The sequence below is a fragment of the Sus scrofa genome, chromosome 14 (genome assembly GCF_000003025.6).
Source record: "Sus scrofa isolate TJ Tabasco breed Duroc chromosome 14, Sscrofa11.1, whole genome shotgun sequence".
NCBI classification, from domain to species: domain Eukaryota; kingdom Metazoa; phylum Chordata; class Mammalia; order Artiodactyla; family Suidae; genus Sus; species Sus scrofa.
The window spans coordinates 28,363,508-28,386,389 of record NC_010456.5 but is presented as its reverse complement, the minus strand read 5'-3'; the positions used below and the strand labels follow the sequence as shown (position 1 = coordinate 28,386,389).

Genomic DNA, 22,882 nt, shown 5'->3' with positions numbered 1-22,882 from the left:
AATCCTGAAGGTGTCAGTGAGTGCCGTGAATGAATAAATGAGTGAATGACACCAACTCAAGAAGGGGTATTTGTTGTCACCCCCCCCTTTCTTTCTGCCTCTAAGTAAATGCACCTGGCTGGCTCCTCAGGGCTCTTCTCCATCAATGCTCCCTTCCTGAAATACCTGCTTCCATCCTGGTCCAAATTACCAGCCTCACTTACCTGGGCCTCCTCACTGGTGCCATGTCCCCCCCACACCCCGCTTCCTTCTGCTCTCCCAAATGAAGACCTAGTGGCCACACATTAACAAACACATTCACTCTTCTCCTTGAGAGCCTCCAGTAACTTCCTGTCACTCCCAGAAACAGTTCCAAGCTGTTCACCCTGCATGACAGGGCTGGGCATGACCTCCCACTGCCTCTCAGGGACCACCTCTTACCCCACTGCCCCCATGCCCACTCCCCTCCAGCCACCCTGGCCCTGAAGCATCCTCCTCACCCATCGCTGCCTCAGGGCCTTTGCACTGGCCACTCCTCTGCCTGGAGCACCCTTTCCGTGACTCTGTGCTAAGAACTGACATCTGAGCTTAAGTTCAACATCTTCAGCAGAGAAACCTGTTCTGACATGATCTCTACAGTTGTTCCCAACTCCCTCTAATGCTGCCAGCCCAGCAGCCACACATGGCTATGGAGCTTTGAAACAGGTCAAGGCCCAGACAAGACCTGCTGCAAGTGTAAAACACATACTGGATTTCAAAGACTTAACCCCCCAAAATAATGCAGAAATATTTATATTTTTTAATATTGATGACATGTTGAAATGGTCATATTTTGGATACACTCAGGTGAAATAAATATGATTAAAATTAAGTTCTTTTTACTTAATGTGGCTATTAGAAAATTTAAGTTTAAAATCACACAGGTGGCTCATGCTGAATTTCTATTGGACAGCACTGCCCTAAACCCCTCACATTTCCTACCATCTTTATCATCAGTGAAATCATCTCGTTTATTTTACTTGGCTTCCATCTGTCTTGCCAACCTGAATGCCAACCCCTACACATCCCCCTAACCCTGGGATCAGGGACTATCTTGTTCCCTGCCATCTGCCCAGTACCTGCCAGAGCCTGGCAGCCAGCAGCTACCAACTTGATGAACAAACCAATCAAGGACCAGGTCTCATTATCCAAAACCACCCGCAGCCCTTCCAAGGGAGGGTTCCCAGGCCTCCCAAAATAGGCAGAGAAGTGGTAACAGAAGATGCAAGAGAGGCAAGGATGCAGTGACTGCTCCCCGGCCTAGGCAGAGACCTAGGGCTGCAGCCTGAGGTGGGCTGCAAGCTGAGGGCATCTGTGGGCACAGCAGGCAAGGATGGCTAGAGGATCCAGTCAGAGCCCCTCCTTTCCCCAAGCAGGCAAGCAAGCGGCCGCTCGGCCAGGGCCATGCTCTGGCCACCACCTACTTGGCTCCGGATCTGGTAGACGATGGGGATGAACAGCAGGACGCAGCCCAGAGCAAGGAGCACGTACTGGGCATAGTGCAGCACCTTGGGCATCAACACCAGCTGAGTGTAGAATGTCTGAAGGGTCTCCCCCTCCATTGCCCCGCTCTGGGGAAGGAGAAGGACAAACAAATGGACTGGGGCCACATGCTGTGGGCAAGGGTACAGATGCCACCCCATGCACTTCCCTCTATCCCCTACCCCTTCCCCATCTCAAGCCCACTAGCCAAGATGGAGCCTGCAGGTGTCTTTATTTCCTCCAGGGCCACACAACAAGACTACATTTCCCAGACCCCCTTGCAGCTAGGCAGACCCATGTGATATCCTGGCCAATAGGATGTGGGCACAATGACTTTACAGCTTCCATGCCTGGCCCCCTGTGATTCTCTCCATCTTTTTCCCTGGGTACCTAAGAGAGACAGATTCTGAGGATCTCCAAGAGGGTAGGGCCAAAAGATGAAAGGGGCCTGGATGTCCCTGAATGACTGCGTGGAGCAGAGCGCCACCTCACCCCCGACCCCCATCAGACTATGATGTGATCGAGAAGTGAACTTGACTTTTGGAGGCTGTCTGTTCTGGCTGTTAGCCCACCCTCATTTAAAAAAATCCAGGTCAGAAGGAACCCTGAAAAGCTGGGAGAAAAGAAAGTTCAAGTGAAAAGCTGACACCCTGAAAACCAACTTGCTTTCATCTCAGGAGAAGTGGTCCCACGCATTGGCAACATTATTGTACACCCCGGCCAGGGATCTTACAATTTCATGCAGCCTCTGTCTTCCTCATCTCAAGTGATCCTTTCAACCCAGTGGGATAGCTGACATAAAGGCATGGAGAGGGTGAAGTTTCTAACAGACTGTTCTATGTCACAGAGTCCAGCTACAGGCTCCCCACCTCACACAGCCTCCTGCCTCAAAGGCCCACATCAACTCTTTACTGAGGCATCAGACACCAGGCGCACAGCAACCCCGCACCCAGGGGGAGGGAGGCGGCCTTACCTCTGCAAACCACAGCAGCGGCAGGACCACCGGTTCAATCTTCCCGGTTTGTCTGGAAATAAGTGAGACCAATCAAGTGAGAAGTTTTGACCCGGTGTCCTAGGTCAGACAGCTCTCGGCCTGTGATCCTAAGCCACAGGGTGAGGAGGGATTCGATTCTGCAACGACTAGATCAGCAGGAACCTGAGAAATGGGTGTCTTCTTACAGGGAGGAACCTGACAATTTGACAATATATATATATATATTTTTTTAATTTTCTGGCCACCCCTGCGTCATGCAGAAGTTCTGGGGCCAGGGATCAAACCTGAGCCATACCAGTGACAACACCAGATCCCTAACCTGCTGAGCCACCAAGGAACTCCTGACAATATCTTTTTTTTTTTTTTTTTTCTTTTTAGGGCCGCACCCACAGGATATGGAAGTACCCAGGCCAGGGGTCGAATAGGAGTTGCAGCTGGAACCTACACCACAGCCACAGCAACGCTGGATCCAAGCTGCATCTGCAACCTCTGCCACAGCTGGATCCTTAACCCACTGGTCAAGGCCAGGGATCAAACCCACATCCTCACAGACACTATGTCCTGTTCTTAACCAGTTGAGCCACAACGGGAACTCCTAACAATAGCTTCTTAAATGAAAAATTCACAGATATGTGGTGGAGGCCGCCAGGGACAGAGCTCCTATCCATTTGTTCCTTTAGAAACAGAACCTCAATTTTATTCCGGATGGCAAGGCACTCGGCTAACAACACGATTTATGCTGACCATCTGCTTGCTTTAGAGAATCTGGAATCTTGGTCCATGCCAGACAGAGGGTGCCTACGTGATCAGCTCCCCGTAAACACCCTGGGCTCTGGGTCTCTACTGGGCGTTCTGCTAAAGGAAAATCACTCATGTTGTCACAGCTCATCTGCGGGGGAATGAAGCATGTCCTGCGTGACATGCTTCTAGAAGCCTGTGCTGGGGTTTCCCCCCAACTTCACCCCGTGAGCCTTTTCCCTTTGCTAATTATGCTTTGAATCCTTTCTCTGTAATAATTCACAGCCGTGACTACAACTACATGCTGGGTCCTCCGAGTCCTCCTGGTGAATCATTGAAGCTGAGAATGGTCTTGGGGGCCCCTGACACAGTCACTTTACTGGCTAGCTGTGTGACCTTGGGCATGCTACTTACCCTCTCTGTGACCTCTCTGTAAAATGGGGATTATATTGGAGTTCCTATTGTGGCTCAGCAGATTAAGAATCTGGCTAGCATCCATGATGTGGGTTCAATCTCTGACCTCACTCAGTGGGTTAAGGATCCAGCGTTGCCGTGAGCTGTGGTGTAGGTTGCAGACGAGGCTTGGATCTTGTGTTGCTTCGGCTGTGGTGTAGGCTGGTAGCTGCAGCTCTGATTCAACCCTTAGCCTGGGAACCTCCATGTGCCACGGGGGTGGCCCTTAAAAAAAAGCAAAAAATAAAATAAAATAAAATGGGGATTATAATGGAGCTCCTCACAAGGCTCTAGTGAGGATAGAATGTGATAACATGAAAAATACTCAGCATATAAAAAGTACTCGATGCACAGATGATTGGATTCGGAAGATGTGGTATATATACACAATGGAATACTACTCAGCCATAAAAAAGAATGACATAATGCCATTTGCAGCAACATGGATGGAACTAGAGAATCTCATCCTGAGTGAAATGAGCCAGAAAGACAAAGACAAATACCATATGACATCACTTATAACTGGAATCTAATATCCAGCACAAATGAACATCTCCACAGAAAAGAAAATCATGGACTTGGAGAAGAGACTTGTGGCTGCCTGATGGGAGGGGGAGGGAGTGGGAGGGATCGGGAGCTTGGGCTTATCAGACACAACTTAGAATAGATTTACAAGGAGATCCTGCTGAATAGCATTGAGAACTTTGTCTAGATACTCATGTTGCAACAGAACAAAGGCTGGGGGAAAAAATGTAATTGTAATGTATACATGTAAGGATAACTTGATCCCTTTGCTGTACAGTGGGAAAATAAAAAAAAAATTTTTAAAAAAAAGTACTCAATGCTATTACTGTTGGCTTGTTAAATGCCAGCAAATAACTGGACAAATATTCTGTAACGTCACTATTCTTGGGTCTGCTAGAAGGCACAGCTGGAGAAAGGGATGCCCTCCCTCGGGGTACAGGCGCCAGAGTCAGCACAAAAGGCCCAAATCCTCTATCACCATTCTCAAAATTCACTTATTAAGGAAGCTATTGTGCAGTGAAATGAATTTACACAGCATCCCCTACAGAAGAGACAGACACAGAGAACATTCTAGAAAGACAACAGGGGGGGTCCCCTCCACTGTGGCCTCTTATATCTGAGCTTGGGAGAATTGATATAAATTAAATGCACAGAGCCCGTGACTGCTGTCTGCATCTAGTGAGCAAACAGCACAGAAGTTCCTCAGACAAGTCACAGGTAGACGGCTCTGCTTCCGGGGCAGCTGAGTCTCCAGACTGTTCCCACACTGGTTCCTCCACAGCCCTCGGGGATGGTGATAAGCATTGCTGTGAGGCCACCTCCCTTAGGACCACGGATCCAGCCCACGCAGCCGCATGGCCCAGGTTCTGAATAGAGACACAGAGCCCCAAAAGATCAGAGCAGCGATGTTATCACAGGAGTTGGTAAGGACAAGGAGAGCCTGGCACCCTGGTGGGAATGGAAAATGGTGTAGCTGCTCTGGAATACCCATCTGACTGTTTCTCAAACAATTCAACAGAGTCACCACGTGACCCAGCAATTCTGCTCCAAGGTATCTACCCGAGAGCAATGAAAGCATACGTTCACACAGAAACATACATGATTATTCATGGCAGCATTATTCTTAATGGCCCCAAAGTGGAAACAACCCAACGTCCATCACCTAATGAATGAAAACATGGTCTTTCCACACAACGGAACATGATTCAGCCATAAAACAGAGGGACACACTGACACAGGCTACGACATGGATGAACCTTGAAAACATGTTACATGAAAGAAGCCGCTCACATCTTATGTAATTCTATTTACACGAGATGGCCAGAATAGGTAAATCCACAGACACAGAAAGTAAATTAATAGTTGCCTGAGGCTGAGAGAAATGGGGAGTGACTGCTAACAGGTATGGGGTTTCTTTGTGGGGCTGATGGAAATGTTTCAAAATTGATTGTGGCAGGAGTTCCCTGGTGGCTCAGTGGGCTAAGGATCCAGTGTGGTCACCACTGTGGCTGAGGTTACAGCTGTGGCCCCGCAGCTTCCAAATGCTGTAGACACAGCTGGGGGAAAAAAATTGATTGTGGTGATGTTGCACAGCCCTGTGAACATGCTACAAATCACTGAGCTGTACATTTTTAAAAGGTGAGTTTTATACTATGTGAATTAAAAATTCCTCCCGTCAAATGAATTGTCACACTTCAGGGTGCTGTTTGCTAAGTTTCCATTTTCAAACTCTTGGTTTGGGCAGGATTTAATTTTTGTTACTCTCTTGAGTAGGAAACATCACAGATGGAAGATTCTGGCTCATTCGGGGGGACAAATGCCAAGAGAGAAAAAGGGGGGGTCCAGGCAGGGATGTGAAGATGCAGTTCAGGCCTCGGCTCAAAGCTAAGACTCCCCTCAGGGGGACGATGGGCAGGGACCAGATTCCACATCCCGGAGAAACACCCCTCCCCCAGATGCTGGGTCCCCAAGGACGTTGCATCCCTGGTCTCTACACAGCAAGGCAGGCCCGCTTCCCAGCCCCCACTCACCCAATGCCTTTCACAGACTTAATGTAGAGACTCAGCTGAAGCTTCACAGAGCAGTTCATAGGGATCCCGGTGACCTGCAGCAACAAAGACAGTGAGGGGCCTGGCCTCCCTGGAGCCCCCGGGACACCTTCAAACAGCCCTCTCCCTGGTCAAGCTCGAGACGGCCCATCTGCTGGGGTCTCCGCTACCCACTCTAAGCACTGATGGGGAAACATGCTTCCCCAGTGGCTCTTATGCCCACGACCTTGCGGGATCCCCTCTAGAGAGCCAGCCTCTAGCTGGATGGAAAGAAACGTATCCTTTCCATCTGTCCGCTTACAACAATGCTTCCTCAAGGGCAGAATGATATTTTCTTGTCATCGCCCCCTCTCCATCCTCCAAATGAAATAAAATAGATGTGCATGTTGATGAAGTCGCCGTCTTCTCCATTCACCCCGTCATCATCTCAAAGAGAAAGTCTGCATCAGGGACCTTCCCCCTTTCTTAAAAAATGTTTTAGGGTTGTTCCCATTGTGGCGCCGTAGGTTAAGAACCCAATGAGTATCCATAGTATCCATGAGGATGCGGGTTCGATCTCGGACCTCGCTCAGTGGACTAAGGATCTGGCATTGCCACAAGCTGCAGCATAAGTCATGAATGCAGCTCAGATCTGGTGTTGCTGTGGCTGTGGTGCAGGCTGGCAGCTGCAGCTCTGATTCGACCCCTATCCTGGGAACTTCCATAGGCTGCAGGTGAAGCTGTTAAAAACAAACAAACAAAAAAAATTGGCCATGCCTTCGGCATGCAGATGTTCCCAGGCCAGGGATAGAACCTGGACCACAGCAAGGACCTGATCCACTACAGTGACAATGCCAGATTCCTTAACCCACTGAGCCACATGGAAACTCCCTTTCATTCTTCTTATTTTTTCTTTATTTATTTTGTCTTTTTAGGGCCACACCTGCGGCATATGGAGGCTCCCAAGCTAGGGGTCCGATCAGTGCTGTAGCTGCCGGCCTACGCCACAGCTACCGCAATGCCAGATCCAAGCCACGTCTGCAACCTATAGCACAGTTCATGGCAATGCCGGATCCCTGACCCACTGAGTGAGGCCAGGGACAGAACCTGTGTCCTCATGGATACCAGTCAGGTTCATTAACCGCGGAGCCACGACAGGAACTCCTAATTCTTATTTTATACTGGAGTATAGTTGATTTACAATGTTGTGTTAGTTTGAGGTGTACAGCACAGTAATTTGGTTAGCCGTATACATATATCTATTCTTTTTCAGATTCTTTGGTGGGAATGTAAACTGGCGTAGCCACTATGGAGAACAGTATGAAGGTTCTTTCAAAAACCACAAACAGAGCTACCATATGATCCAGCAATCCCACTCCTGGGCATCTATCTGGAGAAAACCATAATTCAAAAAGATACACGCACGCCAATGTTCACTGCAGCACTCTTTACTAGCTGAGACAAGGAAGCAATCTAAATGTCCATCCAGAGAGGAATGGATAAAGATGCGGTACATGTACAAGGGAGCTTGCCTCTTTAACACACCTCCACCAAATCTCCCTTTCCACAGAGCTGGCCTCAGGCTCACATAAGGGCAGGCAACGGCATTTTACAGAGGGCCTAGAGAAATTTTTTCATGTTTATTTTTATGGTTGCCTTCTTTATTCGAGAAATTTTCAATTTCCAGTTCAAGGTAGTGATAGAAGGCTTCCTTTGTGCAGGTATCCTTTTTTTTTTTTTTTTTTTTTTTTTTAAATGAGCTCTTTTTTTAAAATTTTGGCCTACGCCCGAGGCATATGGAAGTTCTCAGGCCAGGGACTGAACCCATGCCACAGCAGTGACAATGCCAGATCCTAAACTCCCTGAGCCACCAGGGAACCCCCGAGATCTTTTTTTAGGGGGGTGGGGGTAGTAAGTTGATAACAGCAAGTGACATGTACATGATGCAAGAGTTCCCACTGTGGCACAATGGAATTGGCGGCATCTGTGGAGCTCTGACTGAGATGCAGGTCCAATCCCCATGCTGGCACAGCAGGTTAAGGATCCAGCATGGCTGGCCAAGGTCCAAACTGCAGCTTGGCTCTGATGCCTGGCCTGGGAACTCCATACTTTTTTCCTTTTTTGGCCAACAAAACATATATGACCCAAACCAGGGAAATGGTTGCAGAATGACACCAGGAAATTATAGTGGAAAGGAAGTGAGGGTTGAGGACAGACTCTGCTTCTTTGCTGAGACCCTTCAGCTCATCTGGAAAATGGAGACAATTGTGCCCACCTCACAGGGTGCTACAAGGGCAAAACAAGGGACACAAGAGAGCCACACTGAGGCCATAAAGGCTTGCATCAGTGTCACACACACCAATTGGAAAGGGTATTATCTTCCAACATTCCATGGCACCCTGAGGTCTTTTAGGGCCCCAGGAACACAGAAGAACTGGCAAAAGGCCATGCTCCCATGACCCAGGAGCATTTGAACTTGAGAACTGGGCAGACGGGAATGCAGAAGAATGCCTGTGCAGAAGAACGCTGAGTCAGCACGCCTCAGAAAGGCCTGCGGGTGAGGCGGCCCCTAGATGGTGTCTGAGATGCCGGATTTCAGGAGGGCTCCTCCCACTTCCCAACAGATAAGAGGGGCTCCCTGCGCCTGCACGGTCTGTACAAACAGCTCGGATTATGCAGACATCTGCTTTCCTCCCAGGAGTCTGGAATTTGGGTCCGTGCCAGCAGAGGGTGCTCACGCGACCAGCCCCTATCTGAAACCCTGGGCGCTGAGTCTCTAGTGGGAGTTCCTAGTAAAGGACACTCTCAAGGGGAATGAAGAGTGTCCCGTGACTCCCCTGGGGAGGGCTCTGGGAGCCTGTGCCTGCTTCCCCCAGATGTCACCCACACGCCTTTCCCTTTGCTGACAGTGCTTTGTCCCTCACTATCACGCATCACAGTCATGAGTCCAACCAGAGGCTGCCCCCTGCGAGTCCGCCGAGCAAACCATCCAATCGGAGGTGTGGTCCTGGAGACCCTGACAGCCTCTCCAGATGCCACATTCTGAGGTCTCCACTAGGAGACCACTTCCTTCCCCCAGGACATGTGTTTCTCTTTCTCCTTGGCTGTTCCCCCAGCTCTGTCCCATTACCTCTTCTTTTTTCTTTTTTCTTTTTTTATTAAAGTATAGTTATTTATTAAAGTAGAGTTCCTGCCACGCCATAGCTCAGTGGTGATGAACCCGACTAGTATCCATGAGGATTCAGGTTCCATCCCTGGCCTCACTCAGTGGGTTGAGGATCCGGTGTTGCCGTGGGTGTGGTGTTGGCCAGCAGCTGAGGCTCCAATTCGACCCCTAGCTTGGGAACTTCCATATGCCGCCCTAAAAAGACAAATAAATAAATAAATACCGATGATTTACAGTGTTGAGCCAATTTCTGCTGTACAGCACAGTGACTCAGTCATACACATTCTTTTTCTTATACTATCTTCCATCATGTTCTGTCCCAAGAGATTGGATATAGTTCCCTGTGCTGTACAGTAGCCCACTCCTGGGCATTTATCCAGACAAAACTACAGTTCAAAAGGATACATGCCACCTATACTTTACAAAAAAATTTCTTTAAATCTTACTATATAGCACAGGGAACTATATCCAATCTCTTGTGATACAAGGTGATAGAAGATAATAAGCAAAGAGTTTCCACTGTGGCTCAGCAGGTTAAGAACATGCCTAGTATCCATGAGGACCAGGTTCAATCTCTGGCCTCACTCAGTGGGTTAAGGATCTGGCCTTGCTGTGAGCTGTGGTATAGGTTGAAGATACAGCTCGGATCCGGCATTGCCGTGGCTGTGGCCTAGGCTGGCAGCTGCAGCTCTGATTCAACCCCTAGCCTGGGAACTTCCATACGCTGCAAGTGCAGACCTAAAAAAAAAAAAAAAAAAAAAAAAAAGATAACAAATGAAAAAGAATGTGGGAGTTCCCGTCGTGGCACAGTGGTTAACGAATCCGACTAGGAACCATGAGGTTGAGGGTTCGGTCCCTGCCCTTGCTCAGTGGGTTAACGATCCGGCGTTGCCATGAGCTGTGGTGTAGGTTGCAGACGCGGCTCGGATCCAGCGTTGCTGTGGCTCTGGCATAGGCTGGTGGCTGCAGCTCCAATTCGACCCCTAGCCTGGGAACCTCCATATGCCGCAGGAGCGGCCCAAGAAATAGCAAAAAGACCAAAAAAAAAAGAAAAATAATGTGTATATATGTATGACTGGGTCACTTTGTTGTACAGCAGAAATTGACACGACGTTGTAAATCAACTACATTTTAATTTTAAAAAGTTTATTAAAAGATACATGCACCCCAATGTTCATAGCAGCACCATCCACGATAGCCAAGACATAGAAACAACCTAAAAGAAGATGCGGTACGTACAGACAATGGAATCCTACTCAGCCACCACCTCTTCTTAGGCAAAGAAAGCCCTGCCCATTCCCCACCCCCACCCCCACACCTCAGAGAAGAGAAACTTGGACCCATGAGCCCATGCCAGTCACCACACCCTCCCTGGGTCTCAGGAGCAGAAAAGTAGGCACCAGAGAAGCTTCCAGCAGGCATGAGATCAGAAATCAACAAATAGATCCCAGGATCATCCTCCCGGATCAACAACAATGATATCAAAAGCCACTTCCCCTCCCTCTCTGCCTCACGTGGACCTGAAATGAAAAGCAGGAGAAGCCTATTTCTGCATCAGCTGACAGGCTGCTGCAAAACAGCTATTTGCCTCTCTCCAGACTCCCCAACTTAACTGCTTGTTTTTCAGTGTGGGGAAGAGGGAAGAAAATCCATACTCTAAAATGAAAGTCACTCATGAGAACAAAGAAAAAATCGTGTTCTAGCTGGAATTCCCAGAAGCCAGTAGAGAAAATGAGAGAGAGAGAGAGACAGAGACAGAGACACAGAGAGAAGCAGTGAAATGAATGAAGAGAAAGTGGGAAAACCATCTGTTTACTTTATAATAAAAGCCTTTTTTTTTTTTCTTTTTAGGGCTGCACTTGTAGCATATGCAAGTTCCCTGGGCTAGGGGTCAAATCGTAGCTACAGCTGAGGGCTATGCCACAGCCACAGCAACACTGGATCTGAGCCACATCTGTGACCTAAGCTGAAGCTTGCGGTAACACCAGATCTTTAACCCACTTAGGGAGGCCAGGGATTGAACCTGCATCCTCACAGACATTATGCTGGGTTCTTAAACCACGAGCCACAACGGGAACTCCTAAAAGCCTTTTAAAAATGCTTTAAAGGCTTAAGACGATATGGTAAAGGCTTAACTGTGTCTAACTGTAAAGAATGAATTCAAGGAGTTCCCGTCATGGCTCAGTGGTTAACGAGCCTGACTGGCATCCACGAGGATGAAGGTTCCACCTACACAGTCTCCTGGGATAGACCATGATGAGCAAGAATATAAAAAAGAATACATAGGAGTTCCTGTTGTGACTCAGCAGTAACAAACCCAACTAGTATCCATAAGGATGTGGGTTTGATCCCTGGCCTTGCTCAGTGGCTTAAGAATCCGGCTTCACTGTGAGCTGTGGTGTATGGTACAAACAAGGCTTGGATCCCAAGTTGCTATGGCTGTGGAGTAAGCCAGCAGCTGCAACTCCAATTCGACTCCTAGCCTGGGAACTTCCATATGCCACACCTGTAACTCTAAAAAAAAATACACACACACACACACACACACACTACACAAATATATATAAAAGAATATATATGAATATTAATATATAAGAATGTATATATAATATATAAGAAGAATAATATGTGTAAGAATGTGTGTATATATATATACATCTGAGGCACTTAGCCATACAGGAGAAATTGGCACCACACTGCAAAAATTTAAAAAAAAAAAAAAGGAAGTCTGAGGAGCACAAAAGAAAACAGCCTAGAATAGCATCAGGCAGGAGAACTTCCAAAAAGGCTTGTGGGGAGTCCATGAGTTTCCACTCAGGAAGCAGAAACCCAGAGAATTCTTTGATCCATGATAAAAAGCCACTGAGTCATGGGCAAATATGCACTGAATGGAAGCACTAAGAGAAGAAGCAGCTGGCTAAAGACAGGCCCGGGGGAGGACCACAAGGACAGGTCTGACACCCATCTGGCCCCTGTTTGTAGACAGAACATCACATGGGACAAATTCCCCAGAACCCAGTTTATCTGCAAGATGTTCCAGGCTCTCAGTGGTATCTAAAGATCTTATGGTGTGTTGGCACAGCCAGAGGGCTGCCTCTGGCTAATCTGCAGACTGATAACTCCTAATTAATTCACTGTCTTATGATCCTTTTATAGAGACAATTCCCTTATAAAAAGATAATAAAATCCTTGAACTATGGAGTCAGGAAAAACTTTGATGGCTTGATAGCCTAGAAGCTGTTGATGCCAAAGAAATCCAGGCTTCCCACCATCCCTGCCCTGGAAAAGCTTGGTGCCTGGTGGTGAGAGGAGGGGGCCAAGAGTTTGGAGTTCCTGCTATGGCACAAGGGTTAAGAAGCCCACTGCAGCAGCTCAGGTCCCTGGAGAGGAGTGGGTTGGATCCCTGGCTTGGCATGGTAGATTAAAGGATCTGGCATTGCTGCAGCTGTGGCTAGGATTCAATCTCTGGCCCAGGAACTTCCATATGCCATGAGTTTGGCCATTAAAAAAAAATGTCAAGAAAAATAAAAGGAGTTTGTGTTGTGACTCAGCGGGTTAAGAACTCAACATAGGGTCCATGAGGATTCAGGTTCAATCTCTGGCCTCATTCAGTGGGTTAAGGATCCGGTGTTGCTGCAAGTTGCAGCATAAGTCACAGATGCAGCTTGGGTCTACTGTTGCTGTGGCTGTGGCATAGGCCAGCAGCTGCAACGTGATTTGGCCTGGGGACCTCCACATGCCACAGGCAGCAGCCTAAAGAGGAAAAAACAAAACAAAACGAAAAGCAAGAGTACATCAAACAGATATTCCTCCCCCCCCCCCCCGCAATAGGCTGGCAAGGAGGGGCTTACCGGATGAATGTCCAGGAACAAGGAATGCTCTTCTGTGTTAGGGTGGAGGCCAGACACTGCCTCTGCCAGAACTGGGTCAGCATTGTAGAAGTGAGGATGGGAGAGAAACAAGGGTGCATCTAGAAGGCAGAAGGGCAGAGAGGGGGTGTCAGACAAGGAGAGCATGTCGGCACATCCAGAAGCCTGCTCCTGTCAGGCCCTGAGCTGGGCACAGGGATGCACAGATGATGAAACACAGCGACAGCCTGGAGTGCACCCCGCCCCCATGATGATGACAAGATGCAAACAACAATACCTAGACAGAGAGAATTCATCCATTCTGTAAATATTTACTTTAAGCACCCAAGAGGCACCAGGCACTGAAATCCAGCAAGGGACAAGCTCAGGGCCAGATGGATGGTAAACTGGGGTCTGCTGCTTCTAGCAGGAAAGATCAAAGGAGGGAAAAGAAGGTGGCTCAAAGATGCCAGGCAGAGACGGTCAGGGGATGGCATTCCAAGTCGAAGGGACTGCAGAAGCAAATGCAGGGAGGTGGGAGAATGCATGGTACCTATGGAGCAGACAGTGTGGAGGGGAATTATGGGAGTTGAGGATAGAAAGACTTGAACTTGGGTGAGAGGAAGGGCATCTGGATCGCCAAGCCAAGCAGCCTGGATTGTCTTCTGCAGGCCACGCAGCAATGGTCAGAGATGCTTGGGTGCACACACCTCTGGCCAGGTGTCCCCAACATCCATGGGGCGGGGGGAGAAGACACACCTGCTTTGCTCCTTCTCTCCCAGCATCTGGTCTGCAGGCTGGACGCCAACATGTGGGAACAAGGACTGACTCGGGTCCCAATGAGTGAGAAATTCACACCCAGATACCTGAGGCTGAACCTTTCCATCAATGGACCCAGCAAGGCAAACACCAAGGCATCCTCATGTGCTCAGGACAACAGACAACAGGCCTGATGGACAACGAGTTAATGAGGAAAAGAATAAGCCTCTCTCAAACATTCACAAGGAGGGGAGTTCCTGTTGTGGCTCATTAGTATCCATGAGGATGCAGGTTCGATCCCTGGTCTTGCGCAGTGGGTTACGGATCGGGCATTGCCGTGAGCTTGGTGTAGGTCGCAGATGTGGCTTGGATCTGGTGTGGCTGTGGCTGTGGCGTAGGCTGGCGGTGACAGCTCTGATATGACCCCTAGCCTGGGACCCTTCATATCCTGTGGGTGTGGCCCTAAAAAGACTAAACAAACAAACAAACAAAAAAAACCTCACAAGGATCCAGAACAGGCAAGTCACAGAGACAGAACACAGACTGGTGGTGGCGGGGGCTGGGGGAGGAGAGATGGGGAGGAAGTGCTAATGGGTACAGAGTCTCCTTTTGGGTGGATGAGAATGTTCTGGAACTAGACTGTGGTGGTGGTGGCACATTTTGAATGTACTAAATGCCACTGAATTGTGTTACATGAGCTTCACCTAGATACAAAAAAAGAAAGAAAAACTTACAAGGTTGCATTCCCTAAAACCAGCAGCCCATCTGCTCCCAGCCAGGTGACCTGAATTCCTATTTATGTGTGTCTGGCAACCTCACATGTCTAGATTTTTTCTTTTCTTAGCAAAGCCAAGCACTGGTTTGAAAGAAAAGCAGGGATTTTTACTGCTGTCTGACTTCATTTTTCCCAGAGTCCTTTTACACTCGTTGTTGTAATGTTTCTCCACAATAATTTACTCCTGCTAGTACCTCTTGGATGTGGCCATATCCAGATACCCCTGCCTGCACTGTCACATCATGTGCTTCCTTGAAGCAACTGCCACTGCTTTACTTAAACAGCTCTATTTTAAAAGGAGGAGTTTTTTGTTTTTTGTGGGTTTTTTGCTTTTTACGGCCGCACCTGTGGCATATGGAAGTTCCCAGGCTAGGAGGCTAGGGGTCCAGTCAGAGCTGCAGCTGCCAGCCTACACCACAGTTCACAGCATCACCAGATCCTTAACCCACTGAGCAAGGCCAGGAATTGAACCTGAATTCTCATGGATCCTAGTTGGGTTTGCTACCACTGAGCCACGATGGGAACTCCTCACTTGTTTTCTCACTAGCATCCATGCAGGTGTTTCTATTTTATTTCCAAACAGACTTAGAGAGACAACACCCAGGTAATAAGCGGTAATCAATTTATAGCTTTATGGCACACCTAAACAGACCTAATTGCCCAGAATCACCACAGATTATGATTAAGAGGTTCTACTGAGCAAGTATGAGGGCCTTACCCAGTACAGAGATTGGAGGAGAGAGAGTTCTCTGGGTCCAAGACATTTTCAAGGCCCAGAAAGAGAAATGTATTGGTATTTCTTATCTTCAGATAAAATGCCACAGAAATACAGATGCAGGTGCACCCAAAGACATGTATGAGAATGTTCTAGGAGCAGAAAGGTAGAAGAGATAAGGAAACAGAGGCGTGGTCCCACTATGGAATACTATGCAGCAATGAAGAGGATGCCCTCAACAACAAAGATGGACCTCACCAATGCAAAAATAAGTGAAAGAGGTCAAGAAAAAGAGAAGAAAGGAGCAGATGCTTTATGAGCCCCTTCACATAAAGACCAAAGGCAGGAGTTCCCCTTGTGGCTTGGTGAGTTAGGAACTAAAATAGTGTCTGTGAGAAGTTGGGTTTGATCCCTGGCCTCACTCAGTGGGTTAAGGATCCAGCATTGCCGCAAGCTGTGGACATAGGTCACAGACCCAGCTTGGATCCAGCATTGCTATGGCTTTGGTGAAAACCTCAGCTGCAGCTCTGATTTGACCCCTAGCTTGGGAACTTCCATAGACAACAGATGCGGCCATATTAACAACCACAAAAAAAAAAAAAAAAAAAAAAAAGGTAAGGAAAAAAGAAAAAACAGACCAAAGGCAAGCAAAGCCTTGGTGTTGGAAGGCCAGTGACTGGGAGGGGCCATGGGGAGGGGGTGCCTGGGCCACTTCTGTTCCCCTTCTCTATCACTTTGTGGAATTTCAAACTGCACGCGCCATTTGGACATCTCTCTGCATAAATGTCCACTTCAATGTAAAAGAAAAATCTTTACTTATGTAATACATAATACAAATAATTCTCTTGCACTTTTGAAGTTCTTTCGGCACATATGCTAAGAGGGTGCAATTTTCATCCCTAGCCCTCAGTAGTGGATGAATATACTGTTTCTGCCTGTTGGTTTCTTCTGGAACCTACACCCTGATTAAGCCCCTCCCCTATTCTCAGCCTCCTGCTATGTGGGTGCTGGCCCCACCCTCTAGAGCCAGGAGCTAAGCATGTGACAGACTGGCCAATCAGCATAGCCCACGCTTGGCCACTGATTGGTTCACGCAAGCCCCCGGAATCAGAGAAAACTCTGGGACTTTTGCTGAGATGAAAAGGACCCAGTTGCCCCTTTTCTGTAAGGATGCAGAACTGGGAGGAGGTGAGCCTAGAGCCACAGGGGGAGAACCTGCCTGGCAGCAAAGCCAGTCCAGAGGAAAACTGAGCTGGCACATAGCAAAAGGCAGTTCCAGACAAGCTCTGAGCACTGGATCCATGCCTAACACAAAGATCTGCTCTGGAATTTTAGTTACACAAACCAAAAAGTACCCTTTTAGGCCTAATGAGGTTGGGTAGTATCTGCCACTTGTCACAGCAACTATACTGTACAGTCTATCGGGTCTCCGCACTGTCAGCTCACCTACAAGCAGAACTTCCTGTAGACACCAATGAAGAAAGAATTAAACAGGGGACTGGGGCAGGTGGGCCAGAAAAAGGCTATGACAGAGGTGGGCATTGCCAGGTCGCAGCTCCAAATAACTTCTCCCCTGGAGCACCCCATTCTGCCTGAACTTGGGAAACCATTCCAACCTGCTGACAGTCCTTCCTCCAAACTGTGCTGCAAACCACCCTTCTCAAATCCCCATCTGCGGCTAGAAATATGGCTCCAACCAAAGAGGCCCCCAAAGGCAAGACCCAGAAAGATGAGGAGTGGCTCTCTGTCCTGTCAGTTGTATGAGCTTAGTCCTGCCCCAGCCTGGAACCTCAGTTACCTAAGTGCAGGATATACCCACACACTCATACGCTCCCATATTGTGTGAGTACCCACTGGGGCACAATTCTAGAAGCTGAAGACAGAGCCCTGCCTACAGTGTTTATAATCCAATGGAGGAGACAGACAATAAAATAAATACACACTCAGTGATTTTCAGGAGCAATGAGCGCCAGGAAGATAATAAAAGGTGAAATGACGGAGTGTAGCTGAGAGATGAGGGAAGGGCAACTTTAGAATGGGAAATCAGAGCAGGCTTCTTGGAAGAGGTGGCGTTTGAACAGACCAAGAGGGGGCGAGGGAATGATCCACATAAATCCACATGGATGCCTGGGGAACAGCTGATACAAAGACCCTGAGGTGGGACCAAACTAGATATAGTCCAGAAAAGGGAGAAGGCAGTGGGGCTGAAGCATATTGGTGGGGAAAGCATGGGGAGAAAAGATATTAGAGAGGCCAGCAGAGGCCAGATCCTGACAGCACTGAGGCCTTGGTAAGGGCTTTGCTCTACCCACACAGGGAGCTGGTAGGTATTTGAAGCAAAGGGTTGGGTGGCAGCCCAAGTTTCTGAAAGGTCCCCTGGGCTGCTCTCGGGAACTGTGTCACATAGAACTTTCTACCACAATGAAAATGTTCTCCATCTCCGCTGTCCGTCCCATAGGACGGTAACTAGGCACGGGTACGTGGGATCATTGGAAATGTGGCCAATGGGACTAAGGCACTACCTTTTTAATCTGATTTTATTCAAATCAAGTTCAATTTAAATAGCCACACAAGGCCAGTGGTGACCGCACTGGACAGTCTGGGAAACAGATCACACGTAGGGCAGCAACAATGTGAGAGGAAGGCCAACTAGAAGGGCCTGGACCATGAGGTGGCTGGAGAATGGGAGAGGGGATGAGCTCAGGACTTAATCTGGAAGCTCCCAGTGGCCTGTTGGGTTAAGGATCCAGCATTGTCACTGCTGTGGCGAGTGTTCGATCCCTGGCCCGGGAATTTCTGCATACCATGGGCATGGCCAAAAAACAAAAAAATAAAGGGCTTGGGAGTTCCCGACATGGCTCAGCAGTGATGAACTCGACTGGTATCCATGGGGGTTTGATCCCTGGCCCCACTCAGTGGGTTAAGGATCCGGTGTTGCTGTGAGCTGTGGTGTAGGCCAAGGGCTACAGCTCTGATTCGACCCCTAGCTTGGGGACCTCCATATGACGCAGGTGCAGCCCTAAAAAAAAAAAAAGATAAGAAAGAAGAAAGAGAGAGAGAGAAGGAGGGAGGGAGGATGGACTTAATTTGGAGGCAGGCCCTCCGGGTGAGAGGAGGGGAATGGAGCTGACATCCAAGTATCAAAATTGAGCCTGTGGGGTGAGGGTGTCTCAGCGCCTGGCACACAACTGAGAAATCTGGCTACACCTGAGGACAGTGTGCCAGTGACTACACTCAACCCCACAGCTGCACACCCCTGAACAAGACTTCATGGAACCATAGGGCTGTTGCCACCTTCTCTCTCTCCCCTGATGGGGTGAAAGGTCCTCCCCAAAAAGCCTCGTTCCCAAGCTGCATATCATGGTGTGGGGGGCAGAGGGATGTCCTTCCGAAAAATGTCCGCATCCTAGCCCCCCGGGACACAAGAATAAATCAGGTTATACGCCAAAGGGGATTAGGCTGCAGGAAGAATTAAGACTGCTAATCGGCTGAAAATAGGGAGCATGGCCTAAATTATCCAGGCGGCCCCATAGAGTCTCCGGGGAGGTTAAAACTGGAAAAGGGAAGCAGAAGAGAGCAAGGAAAAGAGATGTGACCTCAGGCATGGGGTCAGATAGCAGTGATGTGGCTGGTCTTGAAGATGGAGGAAGGGAACCCCGAGCAAGGAATTCTAGGGGCCTCTGGAAGCTGCCAAATGTAAGAAAATTATGCTCCCTTCCAGCCTCCAGAAAGGTACTCGGTCTGAGGACACCTGGCTCTTAGTCCAGAGTGACCCGTGACTTCTGAACTATAGGACTGCTTACGATAAGACATGGGTGCTGTTCTGAGCCACCAAGTTGGTGGGAATTTATTACAACAGCAACTGATATACACAGCATATTTTTTTTAAGTTATCTTTCTGCTGCCCTCATTATCTCCAGCTTAATGGGATTATCAAGAGTACAGAGGCCAGGAATTAACCAGACAGTATGGGGGGGGGCAGATAAGGCCCTCATCACACCACACCCTCTCACCCTCCCACTCTTCCACCAAGGATGACACGTACTGAACCTGCAGGTGCTAACATTCTGAATTCCAGACTCCATGCACGGGCAAAAGCCCTCATTGGGTGGGTAGACAGAGCCATTGGCGAATAAGGTGTTGGGAGCCACGAAACGAAAGGTGGGGATGCCTTCAAACACCCCCTGCTCCTTGTAGATGAGCTTCATGGACCTGAGGAAACAGATGATAGAGGGTGACAACCAGAACATGGTGGCTGGGGAGTTCCCATAGTGGCTCAGCAGGTTAAGGACCCGACAGAGCCTCCGTGAGGATGTGGGTTCGACCCCTGACCTCGCTCAGTGGGTTAAGGATCCAGAGTTGCCATGAGCTGTGGTGTAGGTCGAAGACTCGGCTCAGATCCTACGTTGCTGTGGCTGTGGTGTAGGCTGGCACTGCAGCTCTGATTAGACCCCTAGCCTGGGAACCTCCATATGCCGTGGGTATAGCCAGAAAGAAAAAAAGAAAAAAAAAGTAAGATGGTCAATATTTGGCTTCCTAACCCCTTTGACTCTGTGTTTTATAAAATTATAAATAACAGTATGTGCTTGACTAATTTAAAAATGTAGAAATAAATCATAAGTTAGAAAAAATTAAATTAAAATTAATTTCACCTATCTCTCATTACCTTTTCTTTTTTTTTTTTTTGTCGGGATGTGTGGGATCTGAGCCACATCTACGACCTACATACACTGCAGCTTGTGGCAATGCCGGATCCACTGAGTGAGCCCAGGAATCGAACCCACATCCTCACAAAGACTATGTTGGGTTCTTAACCTGCTGAGCCATTATGGGAATTCCCTTGTTACATTTTTTTTTTTTTTAACTTGGCCACTAGAAAGTTTAAAGTTGCAAGTGGGACTTGCATTATATTTTTATTGGCAAGCACTGGCCTAGACAATAGTATTATATCAAGGCCGAATTTCCTCGTTTTGATAATGTACTCTAAAGGGTTCAGGAAAAATAGAGAGAGAGAGAAGTGTGGGATGCAAGTGAGCCAAAGAGCGACAGCTGGGAAAGGGTGCACTTTTTTTTTTTTTTTTTTTTTTTTTTCCAGCATCTGCGGTATGTGGAAGTTCTGGGGCCAAGGGCTGAACCCACGCCACAGCTGCAGCCCGAGCCACAGCACTGACAAGGCTGGATCCCTAACCTAGTGCTCCACCTGAGAACTCCAAGAAAGGTGTGCTTTCTCACAACTTTTCCCCAGGTTGACATTTCTAGTTTGAAGAAGTGAACACAAGCAGAGCAAAGCACCACCACTCCCTAACACTCTGCCCTGGGTGTGTGGCCCTGAGTCCCACCCCCCTCCCCCACCACAACCGGGCCAGGACAGAACTCCCAGGGAACAGATGCCCACCTCATCTCTGCCGTGGCCCCCACGCCTGGTGCAATTGGGACTCCATAAAAGTTTGCTGGGGAGGCAGGTGTGTTGGTGTTTCCATTAGTGAGTTCCCAAGCAAAGGATTTGTCCAGAGTGGCCTGAGCAGAGCTGAGGACAGTGCAGCACCCAAAGAGGGGCTCTACGATGCAGGGTCTCTTCGTACCCATTAGCCAGGGCCATTGGAATTGTTTAGCCCCAAGCTGACCTCCTAGGCTGCCTCTCTGGAGTGAAGGGGCAGCAGAGAGGGATCCAGACATCTCAACATCCAGAGAGAAATTAGGGCAGCCGGACAGTCCCCATGGGGAGCCCACAGCTTGCCTTATTCCACGGTTCCTTGCGATCTTGCTCATTTTCTGCCTGTCCCCACCAACCAAGCCCCAACACCTGCCAACAGCCTCTCTCTGGGCTTTGCAAAAGCACCAGCAGCTGAGGCCTGGCTCTTCATGGTGCAACCAAAGAGAATTCAAGATGGCAACCAGGGCCAGTGGACGCATAGGGAGCCAAGCACTTCCCAAGTGCACACCAAAAGCCACCTGATTCAGCTCTGAGAATCCACAAAGCAGAATTTCCAAGGAGGCCCAGAATGTCCCACATCAGGGCAGTTACCGGCAGGCCTCGGGGCTGTAGAACTCCAGAGAGGATTCAGGAGTCATAAATGGTGCCCACATCTGCCCGGAAGTTCCATTAATCATGTTGCACTGATCGGAATGCCAGAAGTTGACCTGTAGGAAAGCATTCAGACATGGTCATGAAGTAGAGCAAGGCCTCTTAAAGAAATACTCTTGGGCACTGCCCACCTGAGCTGGGGGATGTCACCAGGCCCTGGGCCCTGTCATCCAATCGACAGAGACAGCCTGGCATAGCAGTAGAGGAGCAGACTGTATAGACAGATTGTTAACTGCAGCACCCCAACCCCTAACTGTGCATCCCTGAATGTGCAACTTTGCTGGGGACTCAGTAAATTCGTCTATAAAATGGGCCTGTCACCCACATCTCTAAGGAGCACAGTGACATCCTCACCTCTCAGGAAGTCACCAGACACCTCCTAAAAACAGATCAAGTTTGAAAATAGCACAGTAAGTAAAATATTTAAAATCATAACCGTGGCCACCAGGTGCTCTCAAAATGGCAGTTTCCAGAGTTCCCTGGTGGTGCAGCAGATTAAAGATCTGGCGTTGTCACTGCAGCAATATTGCTGTGGCTCAGGTTCGATTCCTGGCCCAGGAACTTCCGCATGCCTCAGGCACGGCCAAAAACAAAGCGAAAACAAATTTAAAAACAAAAACAAAAGCAGGAGTTGCCATCAACAATTAACGAACCTGACTAGCATCCATGAGGATGCAGGTTCAATCCCTGACCTCGGCTCAGTGGGTTAAGGATCCGGCGTTGCCATGAGCTGTGGTGTAGGCTGCAGGCGCAGCTGGGATCTGGCGTTGCTGTGGCTGTGGTGTAGGAGGGCAGCTACAGCTCCATTTAGCCCCTAGTCCGAGAACCTCCATATGCCAAAAATGTGGCCCTGAAAAAAAAAAAAAAAAAAATATATATATATATATATATATATATAGCATTTGCCTCTGGTTAGTGAGACTTGAACAGAAAAAAACAGACTTCTCACTTTCTACCCCTATCAAAAGGTTTTTAATCATGTGTACATTTTTTATACTGAAAAAGCAAGCCAAAGTGAATTTCCAGTGCCCATGCAGAATGGTTCTTACTGGCTGCAAAGGGTAATCCTGCCATCTGGGCACTGATGGAATATAATCTGTTTCCAGCCCTCAGGTCTTTGCAACCATCACCTTGTGAGCATTTGGAAGGTGTGGGCACCACCACTGCACAGTCACTTTCATGCATAATGAGGTAAGGCCACTAAGCTGAAAAAAGCGAGTTGCAAAACAATGCGCACAGTATAATTTCATTCTGTTCCAAGAGGAAAACACCCCACATGTGCAAATGTTCCCCATCG

General features: G+C 48.5%; 1 protein-coding gene across 1 annotated transcript in view; it reads right to left on the bottom strand.

Annotated features, from left to right (window-relative positions):
• Positions 1 to 22,882, bottom strand: part of SCARB1 (scavenger receptor class B member 1) — a gene marked incomplete at its 5' end in the record, with an annotated part of 92,148 nt that overhangs the window by 7,179 nt on the left and 62,087 nt on the right. Inside the window, 6 exon segments of the mRNA NM_213967.1 lie at positions 1,443 to 1,589; positions 2,474 to 2,525; positions 6,241 to 6,314; positions 13,255 to 13,373; positions 19,546 to 19,712; positions 21,526 to 21,641. Coding sequence (NP_999132.1) covers positions 1,443 to 1,589; positions 2,474 to 2,525; positions 6,241 to 6,314; positions 13,255 to 13,373; positions 19,546 to 19,712; positions 21,526 to 21,641 — 675 coding nt within the window.